Genomic DNA, 15,520 nt, shown 5'->3' with positions numbered 1-15,520 from the left:
TGTGGTGAGAGGTTTTTGTTTGTTATATAGGAAATAGGGTAAGTGAGATGCCTTGATGGCTTGTTTGAAGGGTGATTGATACTTTGATGATGTTGCTACCTTTCGTTTGTAAAGACGTGTTAAGTGGTGGAAATATAGGGCTAATTTTATTGATAACTTCAAAATGCTTTTATTAGATACGAAATGAAACACCTGAACTTGCAAAAGGTGCTGCAAAAGCTGTATATGAGCTGTATGAGGTTGTTACGCATGATCTGCTGTCCACTGATTTAAGGTATATTGTTAGCTATGCATTTACTGCTTACTAAAATTGCTTGTGGTCTGGTGGAAATTTGATTTTCTGCTTATAATCTAATGCTTCAGGGAGCAGCTTGATACATGGAACATCTTAGCGAGAGCGAGAAATGAAGGGCGTTTATTTTCTCAAATAGAATGGCCCAAGGATCCCGAAATTGTAAGTAACATTGACGGAATGTGTTAACCCTCCCATCGTGGCTGGCTCTCTTGGTGCATTTTATTATGTGCGGTCTTGCTTCTGTTGCAGAAGGATCAGGTGAAGCGGTTGCACCTTCTTCTGACTGTGAAGGACTCGGCAGATAATATTCCAAAAAATCTAGAAGCTAGAAGAAGATTGGAGTTCTTTACAAACTCTTTATTTATGGACATGCCTCCAGCGAAGCCAGTTTGCGAAATGATGCCCTTCTGGTATAAAGAAATTTCATATGGAGGACTTTGCTTTTTGAGGGCTTAATGTGTTTGTCTTATCCTTATTATTTTTTTGGTGCATGTTCTGTGCTTGAACAGTGTCTTCACTCCATACTACAGTGAGACTGTACTTTATAGTTTGTCTGAGTTGCGGGTTGAAAATGAGGACGGGGTATCTACACTTTTCTATCTTCAGAAAATTTTTCCAGGTATAATCTTTATTTTTAAAAGTTCCGTTCTTCTTCCTTTCTTCGAGGTTTATCATTTATGTTGCATCTGATTTTTGTAACGTCGAGATAGTGAATTTTGTAAGGCTTATACACCTAAAGGCGTTTGATAACGTCAGCCATGTCAGCTTCATTAAGTATGTTAATCGTTCACAATTTTGCTGTGCATTTCTTGTTATCAACCTATTTGTTGTGAACCTGAAAATATATGGGCAAACATCATTACCTTAGTAGATTTTTAATCATAATATCACTTTATCCCTGATCTCCTTTTATGTTCTGGATAATGTATCTTCCAAATTATTTGTTTTGAATAATGTATCTGTTAAAAAAAAATGTTGTGGATATTGCTTACTTTTATTATGATTATTTTTTAAAAATTTAATTCAGCACCTCACTGTGCTTGGACATGTGCCTTGTACCTTTGGGTGTGATAGGACTTCTATGCACCACAATAATTTATATTTTTCTTATTATTGTTATTTGCTTAGTTCTTACAAACAACATGGGTGTAGTAAAAGCTCTATTTATTATTTTTATGTTTTTTTACTATTAGCTTAATTTACTTCTTAAGTTTTGTTTTTTAAAAAAGTTATTTTTAACGCTACTTCTAATGCTGTTTCATGGATATGGGGACAATGTTTCTTCAGATGAATGGGAAAACTTTTTGGAACGAATCGGAAGAGGTGATTCCATCGGGGATGTAGATCTTCAAAACAACTCAATTGATTCTTTGGAGCTTCGGTTTTGGGCATCTTATCGTGGGCAGACGCTAGCAAGAACTGGTTAGAATTGCATGCTGTTGATGTCATGATTCTATTGCATTGTATTATTTCTGCACTTATATCATAATATTGTAGTCTCTGACTCTCTAATGCTTGATGCTCTGCAAAGTCCAGGAAGTTTTCTCAAAGCTTGCATTTTTAGGGCTTCCATACCTTTATTAAGACTTTAGTTTCTTGTGAAATAGTCTCTGATATCTCACTTTTACTCGTTCAACCATTTTTGTTATTTTTTATGAACTTACAAGTCGAAAATTTATTTTTCCGTATAATCTAATCTGATATACTCCTTTCATGGTGATCTAGTACGTGGTATGATGTATTATAGAAGGGCATTAATGCTACAGAGTTTTCTAGAAAGGAGGTCGTTGGGAGGTATTTGTTTTTCCATTTTCTATGAAAATTATTATTTCTAACGGCCAGGGTTTTGATAGACTCACACATTCAATCTGATTTTATTAGTGGATGATTCCAGTCGATCCGACTTCCCCACAACTCAAGGTTTTTCGTTGTCACGGGAATCGAGGGCACAAGCGGATTTGAAGTTTACTTATGTGGTTTCTTGTCAAATTTATGGGCAACAAAAGCAACGTAAGGCGCCAGAAGCTGCTGATATTGCTCTTTTGTTGCAGAGGTATAACTTTGGTTCCACCCCAACACTCCTCTCTCTTTATGTGATTACTGTTTCCAATTCCATGATTTGCAATTTATTGATCCTTTGTGAGGTCAAACCATGAGTGTCATTGAAAATTTGCTTTGTGGAGCACAAGGTTTAAATGATAAAGAGGAATAATCACAGGGCTTAAAAGTATCATTGTGGACAAGATTGGGCAATTGATCTTGCTTTAGAAGATTTTCTTTGTATGTTCATAATTGAAATGTCAAGTGCAGCAACTCGACACCAACACCTAGTAGTACCAGGAGGTCACACATTTGAGATTTAGAACATGAGACCATGATAGTCACCGCAATGACCCACCCGTTCAGAACAGAGATCCCACCTAACAACTGCTTGATCTTGCTATCAAAGGCACTGCATGGAATTTCGCAATCAACAATTCCCTGGCCTTTTCTATTAACAAATGCAAGCACAAAAACGTTTAATTCCACACACACCACTGCCGTTGACCGAGAACCTGATTTTTGAACACTTGGAGTGTTAATTTAATTATTTTTTTTAATGGAATTTTTTTTTATTCAAGCACCAAGGGGGGCAACCCAAACAGATTACAAGGGGGACATATTCAGATTATCAAAAATACTCCCAGAGAAAGAAGAGCCCCAAAATCTAAGATACTCAAACCAGCTGCCTATGAATGAGTCCATGGAGGATTCCTGGTTGTTGAAATTCTGCTATTCCTCTCCAGCCAAAGCATCCACATTAGAGACATTGGCATCAATTGAATGAACTTTCTATGCTGTTTGTCCCTGCCTGTAGCCATCCAAGCCATCAATTCCTTGTCCATTGAAGCACTAGGCACCCAAGAAAGGCCCAACATCCTCAGAGCATTAGTCCAAATTTTGGCAGACCATGGACAGTGCAATAGGAGATGGTTAATTGATTCCATATCTACTTTACAAAGGCAGTACCTGTTCAAGAGTATAAAACCTCTCCTTTGCAGATTGTCCAAAGTTAGAATTCTACCCCAGATGACCTCCCAGCAGAAGAAAACACATTTGTGGGGGGGAGGGGGGGGGGGGGGGGGGGGGGGGGGGGGGGCTTTAGACTTCCAGAGCCACAGCCAAGGAAAATGAGAGAATCCCAAGTGCAGTACCTGTTCACGAGTATAAAACCTCTCCTTTGCAGATTGTCCAAAGTTAGAATTCTACCCCAGATGACCTCCCAGCAGAAGAAAACACATTTAAGGGGGGGGGGGGGGGGGGGGGGGGGCTTTAGACTTCCAGAGCCACAGCCAAGGAAAATGAGAGAATCCCAAGTGCAGCTTATCTCTTAGAAGTTCCTTGTAAAAGGAACTTACAGAGAAGAGATTGTTTTCTGATGCCTTCCAGCATATTCTGTCATCAATAGTAAGGGTGATTTTAGCACTATAAACACTGCTCCAGAACATTGTGAACATATCGACTTCCCAATCTTGCGCCTCACGGATAAAGTTGATATTCCAAGAGGTTCCTCCAGCATACGATTGAACTAGTTGGCTTATGCAAGCCTCTTTCATGCAAGCTAAAGTGTAAAGGTTAGGGAAAGAATTCCTGAAAGATGCATCTCCTGCCCAAAGGTCATTCCAAAAACTGATTGAGTTGCCTCTACCAGCTTGGAAGTGAGTTAGAGCAAACCAATCATCCCAACCTTTCCTTATTGTCCTCCACATACTGCAGCCATATGGAGCATTGTTCTGCTTTGTAGTCCAACCATTGATGTCCGTGCCATACTTGCAGGCAATAACTTTCCTCCACAAGTGATCTTCATTGATGGCAAATCTCCATAGCCATTTGCCCAATAGCGCCTTGTTAAAAGTGACCAAGCACTTAATTCCAAGGCCTCCAACCTCTTTAGGGAGCTTCACACACTTCCAATTCACCAAGTGAATCTTCCTATTCTCGACAGAATCACCCCCACAAGAATCTGCACATAATTGATTCTATTCTCCCTGCAATAGAGGAAGGGATGGGAAGAGTAGACGTCATGTACACAGAAAGATTAGATAGTGTGCTTTTAATGAGAGTTAGCCTCCCCGCTTTCAAGAGGCAATTTCTTCTCTTATGCTTATTATTTGAACACTGGTGCATATAGTTTCTAACATCTGTAAATCCGGAGCACACTATTAAATGAATATATAAATATTTCTTCTATAGGAACGAGGCGCTTCGAGTTGCTTTTATTCATGTGGAGGAGATTGGTGCAGCTGATGGAAATATTTCCAAGGAATTTTACTCAAAGCTTGTCAAAGCTGATATACACGGAAAGGATCAGGTATGATATCAGTTATGTTGACTCAATTACTCTACCTAGATTTTTGTTTCCCATCATGGATAGGCTGCTTAATGCTGATAATAAGATTTAAGAATCTAAAAATTCAAAGAGATCAAAAGGTTCTAAAATTATGCTTTGCTTGTGACCTAGTAGTCCTTTTTATCTTGGTTTAGGGGTGATTTTATGTTTTGTTAAGATAATCTCTTGGTGTGTAAAATTTAATAGTCCATTAGTTTTGGTAGTCGAGATTTTTTTGAGAATGCGAGTGAGTTCTGATTGAATTAGGATTACCCAGGAGTGCTGAATTTAATTACTCTTAAGAATCTTTGCAAGTCAGCATTCCTTTCAATTGTATGTTTTTTTTTTGACTGTTTATTGAACCCAGAGACCATCATTCTTATCCCTTCTTCAATTTTGTATGTCTGTATTTGATTTTTCCTGCATCAATGTATATTTTTCCATTTTATTTTCTGAAGCATTAGTTGCTACTGATTGGACAGCTACGGACAACACAGTTGTATTGTACTAACCCAGAATCCATTTGGCTTTTGTATTGTGATTAGTACGTATTAGATTGATGGTAGTGGCGTATTCTGCAGCTTTGTTGTATGAGTCATTCTTGAGTGCATATGTGCTCCGATGTTATACCAAGGACCTGTAATATCTATCTTGTTCCTTCAAATGGATTTACCTTGTGTTGTATAAGCTATGTTTCAACCCAGTTTTTCCTCCCACTACCCCATGCCTAGAAGAAATGATGAAGAAATAAGGACCACACCGACACCTGCACATCTAGAAATCCTCAGTGAGAGCTATTTTTTTGTTTTCATGGACCGCGTGCTCTCAAATCGGCATTGATAATTTACTATGTGATTGTAAGACATCTTAAAGCATGCTTTGTCTTGTAAAGTCTCGCTTTTCAATGAAAGACAATGTCGCACTCCAGAATGCTTGTAGAAAGTCAAATAATGATTCCACTTCCCAGGTGATTGTATCCCAAAAAATCTTGACATAATAGTTCGAATTTTGGGGTAATATTCCTAATAGAAATTTGTAGATCGCGAAGACATTAGCTCCCCTTGGTCCCATGAAGTCCTTTTATAACTTAAATGTCATTGAAATTCAGGGATCTTGGACTGAGTTGTATATGCCTTTTGGAATTGAAATGCCATCTTGGGATTTGTTTATTCTTTTCATTTCGTATAGAATTGGTATTTCAGTTTTTGCATATATGTTGGATATTATACTTGAATATCAACTCTTTTTTTTTTTTTTTTTTTTGTATCTGGTCTTATGATTTGGATTCTTTGTCATAGAGTATGCCTTTATGTTTTATTGTACACTCTGTCCTTTCATTGTTGCAAGGTTTGTGCCAGTGTCACAAAAGATTTTACTAATTTGCATGTGGCGCTTACATTGTGTATTTGTGTACACTTTCTATTGGTATCTATGTTTTCTTTCCCAATCTTGCTTTACTAGATAAAACATATTAGATCTTAGTTTAGAGCCTTGCAATCATAGATTAACATATTTGTTTTTTTCATCTATACGTAGGAAGTATATTCTATTAAACTTCCTGGAGATCCCAAGCTTGGAGAAGGAAAGCCTGAGAACCAAAACCATGCCATAGTCTTCACACGTGGGGAAGCCGTTCAAACTATTGACATGAATCAGGTTATATTTTATTTTTATTTTGTAGTTTTTCAGTAATCTTTTTTTCCTACAATTTGTTCTAAATTTGTACCTGCTTGGTTCGTCTTTTTAGTTTTACTTTTAATAGAACTTATTTTACAATAAAAAGATATAACTCCTTTCCTACAGTCTTTCTATATTTCTTTGAAGAGATCAGCGTGCGTATTCCATTGAAGTCAGTCTTTCTGTTTCCCTATGTGCTTACTGTTTGTCCAAATTGGGTAGTACATTTTCAGGGAAGTGGTTGACCAATTCTCTCTTTTGCTTAGAGATGTCATGCTTCTTAGAATCACTTCCACACAAAAAAGGGTGTGCAAGTAAAATAAATTGATAGTTATGCCCTGGTCCTGTTCTGTAGGACAATTATCTCGAGGAGGCAATGAAAATGAGAAATCTTCTTGAAGAATTTCATGGAGATCATGGCATTCGACCTCCCACTATTCTTGGTGTTAGGGAGCATGTTTTTACTGGAAGGTTTGACAGTTCCTCAAGACACGTTCTACCTTGATTTTGTTGATATGATGAATATCTTACCTAGTGTTGGATGAATACATGCAGTGTCTCATCTTTAGCTTGGTTTATGTCCAATCAAGAGACTAGTTTTGTCACATTGGGCCAGCGCGTCTTGGCAAAGCCCCTTAAGTGAGTAAAATACGCCTTGTTTCATTCCTTAAAATTGCAAATGTGGCATTATTTATCTGTGTTTCTTTTTCAAAAGGATACGAGATCATTGTTTGTGAACCTGTGAAAGTAGTATACTGATTATTTTAGTAGGATACGTATATTGCATGATTTCTATCTTTATTGCTGTTTTACCCTTCTATCGCAATGTGGATTAGTATTTTTGTCCCCTGGGCAGTTAGTAACTTATGCTGGATTGTCTTTGTTGAGTAGTCAGTGTGGCAAAGATATCCTCATGTTTTGAATGTCAATGGGAATGCCTTCATTTCTTTGAGCTGTCTTATTGCTCCCAAAACACAATGTCAGATAGAATGAAGTTTCTGATGACAACGATAAACTCATTATGACCAAGCTTGGAAGGATAGATCATTATGATTTTACAGATTTATGACTTTTATTTACTTTGGTTTATGATTATCTTATATTGTTTATAATGAATAAATCTCGGCTTCAACTAATTCTGTTTCCTTTTTTCTTGCAGAGTCCGCATGCACTATGGGCATCCGGATGTGTTTGATAGAGTATTTCATATAACTCGAGGTGGCATTAGCAAGGCATCACGCGTTATCAACATTAGCGAAGATATATTTGCCGGTATGCAAGGATAATTTCAATCAGAAAAGTCGCCTTTTCTTTATGTACTGTAATGCTTTTCTAAGTTTAGTTTGTTTGTTGGATGCTTTGCCTTCTGTCAGATTCGGTAGTAAGGCCTAAGGTTTTCAGATACAGCTTGAACTCTGCTGTATACGTAACGTGGATATTTTATATTGCACTTTGGGATAATCATTCTAATTCATTTGCAATGCGTCTAACATACTAATTCATTAGGAGAAGCTCTGACTACTGTTTGTTTTAGTTTTTCTTCCTCACATCGACAGTTACCCCTCTCTTTGCTGTTGACCATATTTATGTGCTCTTGCTGGCTGATTTTGTGAAACTAACATTAAATATGCTCCAGGATTCAACTCCACATTGAGGCAAGGGAATATTACCCACCACGAATATATTCAGGTTTTATATTCTAATTTATTTTTGTCTCTTTATCTTGCAAATGTATATCTATATCTTATGTATTGGTGGAGAGCTTCTGTAGGTTGGGAAAGGAAGAGATGTGGGGTTGAACCAGATTGCGCTGTTTGAAGGAAAAGTGTCTGGAGGAAATGGAGAGCAAGTCCTAAGTAGGGATGTGTACAGGATTGGTCAGCTATTTGACTTCTTCAGAATGCTTTCTTTCTATTTCACAACTGTTGGTCATTATGTTTGCACAATGGTATTATTTACTACACCTATTACCTTCCTCTGTATCATTTACGTGTTTTATTACTTTGCTAGCTAGTTTCTGGAAATATCTGACAAGATTCTTTCTCTAATGCAGATGACAGTCCTCACTGTATACATATTCTTGTATGGAAGAGCTTACTTGGTAAGCTGGTTTTAGTGTTCTCTTCTTGGGTTTTCTTCACCCTATTATCTTAACTTTTTATTCTGTTATACCCACTCGCACAAAAGAATGATTATTGGTCTGAAAGACAATCATTGTGAATTGATGTGATTATCCGAATTTCGTGGACTAGTTTATATTTTGAATGTGGCACTTGTAAAATAATCATCCATGACACCACTATGTATTTCTCAGGTGTTAGAATACGTATAAATGATATGAAATGTCCAAAGCCAACAAGTTAACTTATTGGGTGGAAGGCAAAGTAACTAATAGCAACATGGTATCGGAGCAAAAGGTTTTGAGTTCAAACTTTAGCTTCTACAATTTAAACCCACCATTTGTTGTTGCCCCAAGTGTGGGCTTTGTGTGAGATTGAGTAGCCTTAGTGTTGGTCCTCATTTGTTGTGCACGTGTTTGGCCTTCGGATTGCCCAACTCACATGTGAGGGGGAATGTTAGAAATTAGAATATGTATAAAAGATTTGAAATGCCCCGACCCAACAAGTTAACTTATTGGGTTGAACGGCAAAATAACTAATATTAACACCACATATTATGGACAGATTTAGTTAAATTCACTAACCAGACATCTTGTTTTGATGCCTTATGAAAGCAAATTTCAGATCCTGTATTGATATGTATATTGTTACGTCATGGTTACAAAATGTTTTTAAGTTAAGGGGCCTATGCCAAGCAATGGGCATGTGTTTCTAACTGTAGTAAATCTCCTTTACTCCTTAAGAGTGGTAATGTTTGGTCAAATATGCTGTCAACCTTTTCAGGCTTTCTCTGGAGTTGATCGTGCAATCTCACGTGAAGCGAAAATGTCGGGTAACACAGCTTTGAATGCGGCTCTTAATGCACAATTCTTGGTCCAGATTGGAATCTTCACTGCCGTCCCCATGATAATGGGATTTATACTTGAGCTGGGATTGTTGAAGGTTGATTCTCTTAATTCTCAGCTGTGATGTTCACAAGGATTCGTCTTTATAAAATTTTAGCTTGTTTTGTTGAACGAAGTGTAGATTTTTCTTGGTACATTTTTGAAAATTTGCCTCTTGACGTTGATGATAAACTTTTTTGATGTTTCATTGAGTCATACTTTCTAATTACTTTTGCCCTCAGGTTACTCATTTTGTTTTATGATACGTTTTCTTGTATTTATTGTTTTCAGGCTGTTTTCAGTTTTATTACCATGCAACTTCAGTTGTGTTCTGTATTCTTCACATTCTCGTTGGGAACTAGAACTCATTATTTTGGGCGTACTATTCTTCATGGAGGTGCAAAAGTATGTTTTCTTTTCTTCGTTCTTGTTTTGTAACTTATGAAATTTACTTTGTGGAATCTAATGTTTACATGTTTACGTATTTTATATCTTCAATAACAGTACAGAGCCACTGGTCGAGGCTTTGTAGTCCGTCACATCAAATTCGCTGAAAATTACCGGCTTTACTCAAGGAGTCATTTCATCAAAGCGTGAGTGATAGCTTTACGAAATGGTCTTAGTTCTGTTTTAATAAATTGACACTTTTCGTTCAACAAAATCCTCAGTTCTGTTTTGAATCTTCGATTGTGATACCTCGCAGGCTTGAAGTGGCACTGCTTCTTATAGTTTACATCGCATATGGGTACACAGACGGTGGTGCAGTTTCTTATGTTTTGCTGACTCTTAGCAGTTGGTTCCTTGTCATCTCCTGGCTCTTTGCACCATACATTTTTAATCCCTCAGGTTTTGAATGGCAAAAGTAAGAAAATCTTGCATTCCTAACATGCATCCTGCAACTTTTCTTTACGCTATTTATCAACTTTCGCATGTTTTAAGAAGATCTACTTCTGAGTTTCATGGTAATCCGGATTTGATCAGGACGGTTGAAGATTTTGATGATTGGACCAGTTGGCTCCTATACAAAGGTGGAGTGGGAGTGAAGGGAGACAACAGCTGGGAATCATGGTGGGATGAAGAGCAGGTACCTTAGTTTAATTACATGCTCCTATCTTTACATCAAAATGGGCAAATCATGTGCCCCCATGGGTGGTTGAGTTGTGTTGGATACATCCTTTTCTCCAAAGTTCTACTCACCACAATGACACCCTACTATTAACTTGGTGCTTGGGGAGAGGGGGTCTGAACTAAGTACCAAGGATTACATGGAGCGGCACATGGTTTCCTTGTATTAAAAGGGGGAAGTTATGCTTCATAATGCTTTATATTTGTAAGGTGGTTTATTTAAGTTTTTAATATTCAAAATTCTTCGTTCATAGCCTTTTAGTTCCAGAGAGAATCCTACAAAAATGTGTTCCTTTTTTTAACTATATGTTGATCTATGCCAGATCTAATTCCACTGTTTTGTTTCCCATGGAAGATTGTTTGTTGAATTGTTTTCGATTATATTTATTTTCATTTAATAGACGGCTATTGTGTGAGTTGGAAGTGTTTCCTTCTATTGTATTCTCTCTTGGCATAAGTTGTTATCTTTCTCTGGCAGATGCATATCCAAACATTCAGAGGTCGGGTATTGGAAACGATATTAACCCTGAGGTTCTTCATTTTTCAATATGGCATTGTATACAAACTCCATCTCACAGGAAAGGAGAATTCACTTGCGGTAACTTTTTCTTCTTATTTTTGATTTTTGGCCTTCATATCTTCTGTGTTCCCAAACTTGCCAAAATATTTAGACTCCCTGCCCAAGATTACAACTGTAGGCAGATAACGACTATATGGAAAATGGACGAGTAGTGATATTCACACGAAGTTTAGGTAAATTTATGAAAGCAGCCCTATGATTGATTAAATTGTGGAGATCTTAGGGCACTGTTAGAAAGAACAATTTTCCTCATCCTGCCATGTATGGACATCATTTGGGTTGGGAAGGGGAAATTGTGCTAAAACAACTTAGTTACACACAAGATAAAGTGAATCTGTGGGGCTCCGTTGTTTCCTCAGCTTTGTGTTGACAACAGAGGGGGGTAGCAGTAAACTGGTCATGTTTTTATAACTAGATGTTTCATCATATATGGAACATTACAATTGCAGCTCTTCATTAACATTGCAGCTCTTCATTAACATTGGAATTCTAGATGTTTTATATATGACGAAGATATGCCAAAAATTACTGTAAGTTGGACTAACCCACTAAGAAAAAATGATAAGCTTCAGAAACTGGTATACTATTGCCAAAGTTGATGATGTTTCCACATCCTTCGCATGTGTTTCACGAGTTTCCTCTTGAGTTGTTCTGTGTACCATGGAGCAATAAACACAGTTTTGGAAACGCCAATGCCTTGAGAGGTATAAGTGCATACAACCTACACCAGTTAGGCATTGTGTTGCTCTTGCATAGGCCAAGAATAATATTTTTGTCGTTAATCTATTGAGAAGGTTGTAGAACTCTCACAATGTTAACTCTTTTAATTGTTTGGTTTATTAATAAACACCTTAGTATTTGGTAGTTCTAAATATTCATTAACATGTCAAAAAATACATAATTTTAATACCACGATTAACCAAGCATGTGTGTTTATTGTGAAAATGTAAACGATATTAAAATATACCAAAGAAGTTGATTTATTGAAGGGGCTCTACAATAGATTCTGGCTTCACACCTTTGCTGAACTTATGGGAGACCCACACTTCTAATGCTTATTACGTATATACAGTGGCTTTATAATCATCCAAGTGGCTCTGTCGGCAACTCATTAGAGGTTTATTTTTCAAGTGGCAAGTCATGAAAATTCAGGAGGTGGAATAGTGACAATCATTGTTAGGGGATGCTAATTTTATATAGTATTTAACGAAAACATTGACTTATGTTAGGTGCCCTAAAGCAACAACATATATTGATAAATGGCTGAATAACAATCTAGGCTATTTCATTTGTTTTCAGTTACCTATTTTCGACTAAGATTACGTGAGATATAATAAAAGGTAAATAACTCCCGTGCACGATGCTCCCGCAGTGGGCGGGGTCTGAGACATACAAGATGTACACAGACCTTACCCTCACTTGTGAGATAAAATGTGCTTTGGTTAATATGATTTTCAGCTTTTTTTTATTTTAACATTTAATGTTAATGTCTAGATTTATGGCTTCTCCTGGATTGTGCTGGTTGGCCTTGTCATGATTTTCAAGGTTTGTGCTGGTAACCATTCTTCTTGACATTTGACTGGTTTTGCTATTCTGTGGTCTTCACGTTCTTTATTTCTTCTCTGGTGCTAGCAGATCTTTACCTATAGCCCTAAATGGTCCACTGACTTCCAGTTGGTGGTACGATTCATGCAAGGAGTCGCATCCTTAGGGCTGGTCGCAGCCCTCTGCCTTGTTGTTGTGTTTACTGATCTGTCGGTTACAGACCTGTTTGCAAGCATCCTTGCCTTTATTCCTACTGGATGGGCCATAATATGTGTAAGTAACAAAGGTTCTTTTGGGGCCATTTTGTGTGCAAAGTTGGTGTATTAGTTTATTATATGAAATGAGTAATGAATTGCTTAATAGTTTCTGAACTAAAGAACATGAGAACTTCCAATGGAGTGTCCAAAGTAGTAGCATAGTCCTTAACATGGGATGGTAACACAGATCTAAGCTTACCCTTATCATCATGCCTCTAATCATGATTCTGCTTGCTGGTTATAGCATAGTCCTAAAGTTGTGATGCTAACACCGATCTAAGGTTTACCCCTTTCTTCATGCCTCATCTTCTCTACCAAGCCAATGAGCTAAAGAAGATAGGGGTGTGCTCCAGGTTCCATTTGAGCACCAGTTAGATTTTTGTGGTTAAAATGATGTCATGTCACTGTGTCAGCTATCTTGGAGCTCCAGTTATTGTTTATTTTATGTATTTTTGCGGCATAGGCTTGCTTGCACCTTTCTTTACATGTCGTGGTTACCTGTGGGCTGTGTCCTTGGCAGCACGCTCATTAGGTTTGCCCTTCACATCAAATGTAATAGCTGACAATACCTCACATCCACTTCATATATTTTTGGAAACATTTGTCTGAATTATGTGATCGGATGTATTATCCAAGGTAGATTGGGCTCTTTGGTTTGTATATAAGGAGCAATTTTGGAAGGATGTTGCTGCTGAGAAGCAGGAGCCAACTCTGTTCTCTTTATACATCTTAAATGACATTTTCTTAGATTCTCATAACAAATCCCGATTCTGTTGAAACAGCTGGCTATATCATGGAGAAAGCTTGTCTGGGCTCTTGGCTTGTGGGACTCGGTGCGTGAATTTGCCAGAATGTATGATGCTGGGATGGGTATGATTATCTTTTCCCCGATCGTATTCTTGTCGTGGTTTCCATTTATTTCTACCTTCCAGTCCCGCCTTCTCTTTAACCAAGCATTTAGCCGTGGGCTGGAAATCTCACTTATCCTCGCTGGAAACAAGGCAAATGTTGAGCTCTGATTTTTTTTCCCCCCTTCACTATCTGAAATATGAGCTGCTGTAACCCTGCAAAGAATGTAGATTTTAGGCACATTCTTTAGGCAAGAGTACTTTTATATGATAATGTTTTGATTTCGAGTCGGCGAGTTTTGATGTAGCTGTACATCTACATATTGTTGTAAAAAGTTAGATATTTGGAGTCTCTGTTCTCATCTCCCCCACGTCCTATCATAGATAACAGAGAATTGGAACCTTTCTCCATTTGTAATTGCTACTTCAAATTGTAATTTTGCACATTTGCTTGGTAATTTTTAAATTCTAACCCCCCTTTGAACAATTCTAGTGTTTACGACAGGACAGTAGGACACCCGACACTCCTCGTAGTACACATACTCGAATAATTGCTGTTCGGGCTTCCATATGCAAGAGAACTTTTCATGTGGCTAGGCCTACTGGTTACTTTTCTTTGAAATTTTCTGCTAATTTAGGTTAAAATGCTCCCATTTAGTGATTTAAAATGGTTGAACTGATACTATTTGGTGACTAATAGTTAGGTCAATCTAGAACTTAGAACTGGATTGAATGAATGTCACAATGTAAGTCAATGTTAATATAACTAGATAACAATCTCAAAAGAAGGCATCCTACACCCGAGCCACTAGTTATAGTTGTAAGGATGTTGATGTATCACCTTGATGATTAGGATTTGAATTCTTTTTCCCGTTTAAAAAAGAAATAAGACAACTATTAATACCAAAATAAAGTATTGACAATGTAGAATCTAATCAACTGGATCACACCATGGTTTCACACTTTCCTGTCTATCCTTGTGAATAATTTCACTTCACCATGGCTTTGCACTTAAAATTTTTCTTATGCGCTTCAGAACGGAAGAAAGGATTATCAAGGTTAAAAAATACAATAAATTTTCTTTAGGCCACTTGAGAGACAACGCCAGCTTGAGAAAACGAATCCATAAGACTCACCAGAGAATGCTTGCTGAAGAAAGACTTGGCTTTAGGTTGTTCCAATAGCAATTTTGAGAGAGCTCGCAAGCTTTGAGGGAGCGATGAAGAACTCTGGGCAAATCCAGGTAAGGAAGAACTCCGGATGAATAAGTAGAACTACAGAAGTCAAGCTGGGTTCTTGCAAGGAAGAAGATTTGGTGTCTGATCCGGGTGGGTGGTAGCGAGCCTGCGGATCCCCAAACTTTTTAATGACATTTTAATCTCAGTCATTGGTCAATTAGAGGTTCAGAATTATCATATACACTTTTCATGTTAATTTGAATTTTGTTTCAAACAAAAAAATGTCGTTGAGTTCGTAAGACTGATCAAAATACAAAAATATTTTTTCCAAATTTTTTTAAAAAAGTTTTGTTCTGTTTTACAAATCCAACGATATATTTTTTATTCGAAACAAAAATCAAATGCAACCTAAAAAGTGTATGAAATGTCTTTTGTTTTATATTCATGCACTTTTTATGTTGAATTTGATTTTCGTTTTGAACAAAAAATATGTTGTTGGGTTCGTAAAACCGATTAAAATATAAATATTTTTCAAAAAATTTTAAAAAAATGTTTTAGTCCCAAAAATATATGACCTCATTTTAGAATCTTGTGGAAGAATTTATATATATATGTATATATATTTATATTTATATACATATA

The 15,520-nt window shown here is 37.1% G+C and overlaps 1 protein-coding gene across 2 annotated transcripts in view; it reads left to right on the top strand.

Moving 5' to 3' along the window:
* The window catches only part of LOC119985315 (callose synthase 10), a 31,007-nt gene extending 17,136 nt beyond the window's left edge, over positions 1-13,871 (top strand). For both annotated transcript variants that reach the window (XM_038829577.1, XM_038829578.1), the window contains exons 28-51: positions 177-274; positions 364-454; positions 545-705; positions 805-914; positions 1,583-1,717; positions 2,021-2,089; positions 2,177-2,348; positions 4,529-4,646; positions 6,201-6,320; positions 6,697-6,812; positions 6,897-6,980; positions 7,501-7,613; positions 7,978-8,030; positions 8,113-8,289; positions 8,395-8,442; positions 9,245-9,403; positions 9,637-9,750; positions 9,850-9,938; positions 10,049-10,207; positions 10,327-10,429; positions 10,949-11,068; positions 12,545-12,595; positions 12,686-12,868; positions 13,635-13,871. In XM_038829577.1, the coding sequence (XP_038685505.1) occupies positions 177-274; positions 364-454; positions 545-705; positions 805-914; positions 1,583-1,717; positions 2,021-2,089; positions 2,177-2,348; positions 4,529-4,646; positions 6,201-6,320; positions 6,697-6,812; positions 6,897-6,980; positions 7,501-7,613; positions 7,978-8,030; positions 8,113-8,289; positions 8,395-8,442; positions 9,245-9,403; positions 9,637-9,750; positions 9,850-9,938; positions 10,049-10,207; positions 10,327-10,429; positions 10,949-11,068; positions 12,545-12,595; positions 12,686-12,868; positions 13,635-13,871 (2,880 nt within the window). The remainder of the gene's footprint in view (positions 1-176; positions 275-363; positions 455-544; positions 706-804; positions 915-1,582; positions 1,718-2,020; positions 2,090-2,176; positions 2,349-4,528; positions 4,647-6,200; positions 6,321-6,696; positions 6,813-6,896; positions 6,981-7,500; positions 7,614-7,977; positions 8,031-8,112; positions 8,290-8,394; positions 8,443-9,244; positions 9,404-9,636; positions 9,751-9,849; positions 9,939-10,048; positions 10,208-10,326; positions 10,430-10,948; positions 11,069-12,544; positions 12,596-12,685; positions 12,869-13,634) is intronic.
* Positions 13,872-15,520: the final 1,649 nt, after the last annotated feature.

The sequence above is a fragment of the Tripterygium wilfordii genome, chromosome 19, assembly GCF_013401445.1.
Source record: "Tripterygium wilfordii isolate XIE 37 chromosome 19, ASM1340144v1, whole genome shotgun sequence".
Lineage (NCBI taxonomy): Eukaryota > Viridiplantae > Streptophyta > Magnoliopsida > Celastrales > Celastraceae > Tripterygium > Tripterygium wilfordii.
Note: the sequence above shows the minus strand (reverse complement) of the source record. Positions and strands in the feature narration are given on the sequence as shown.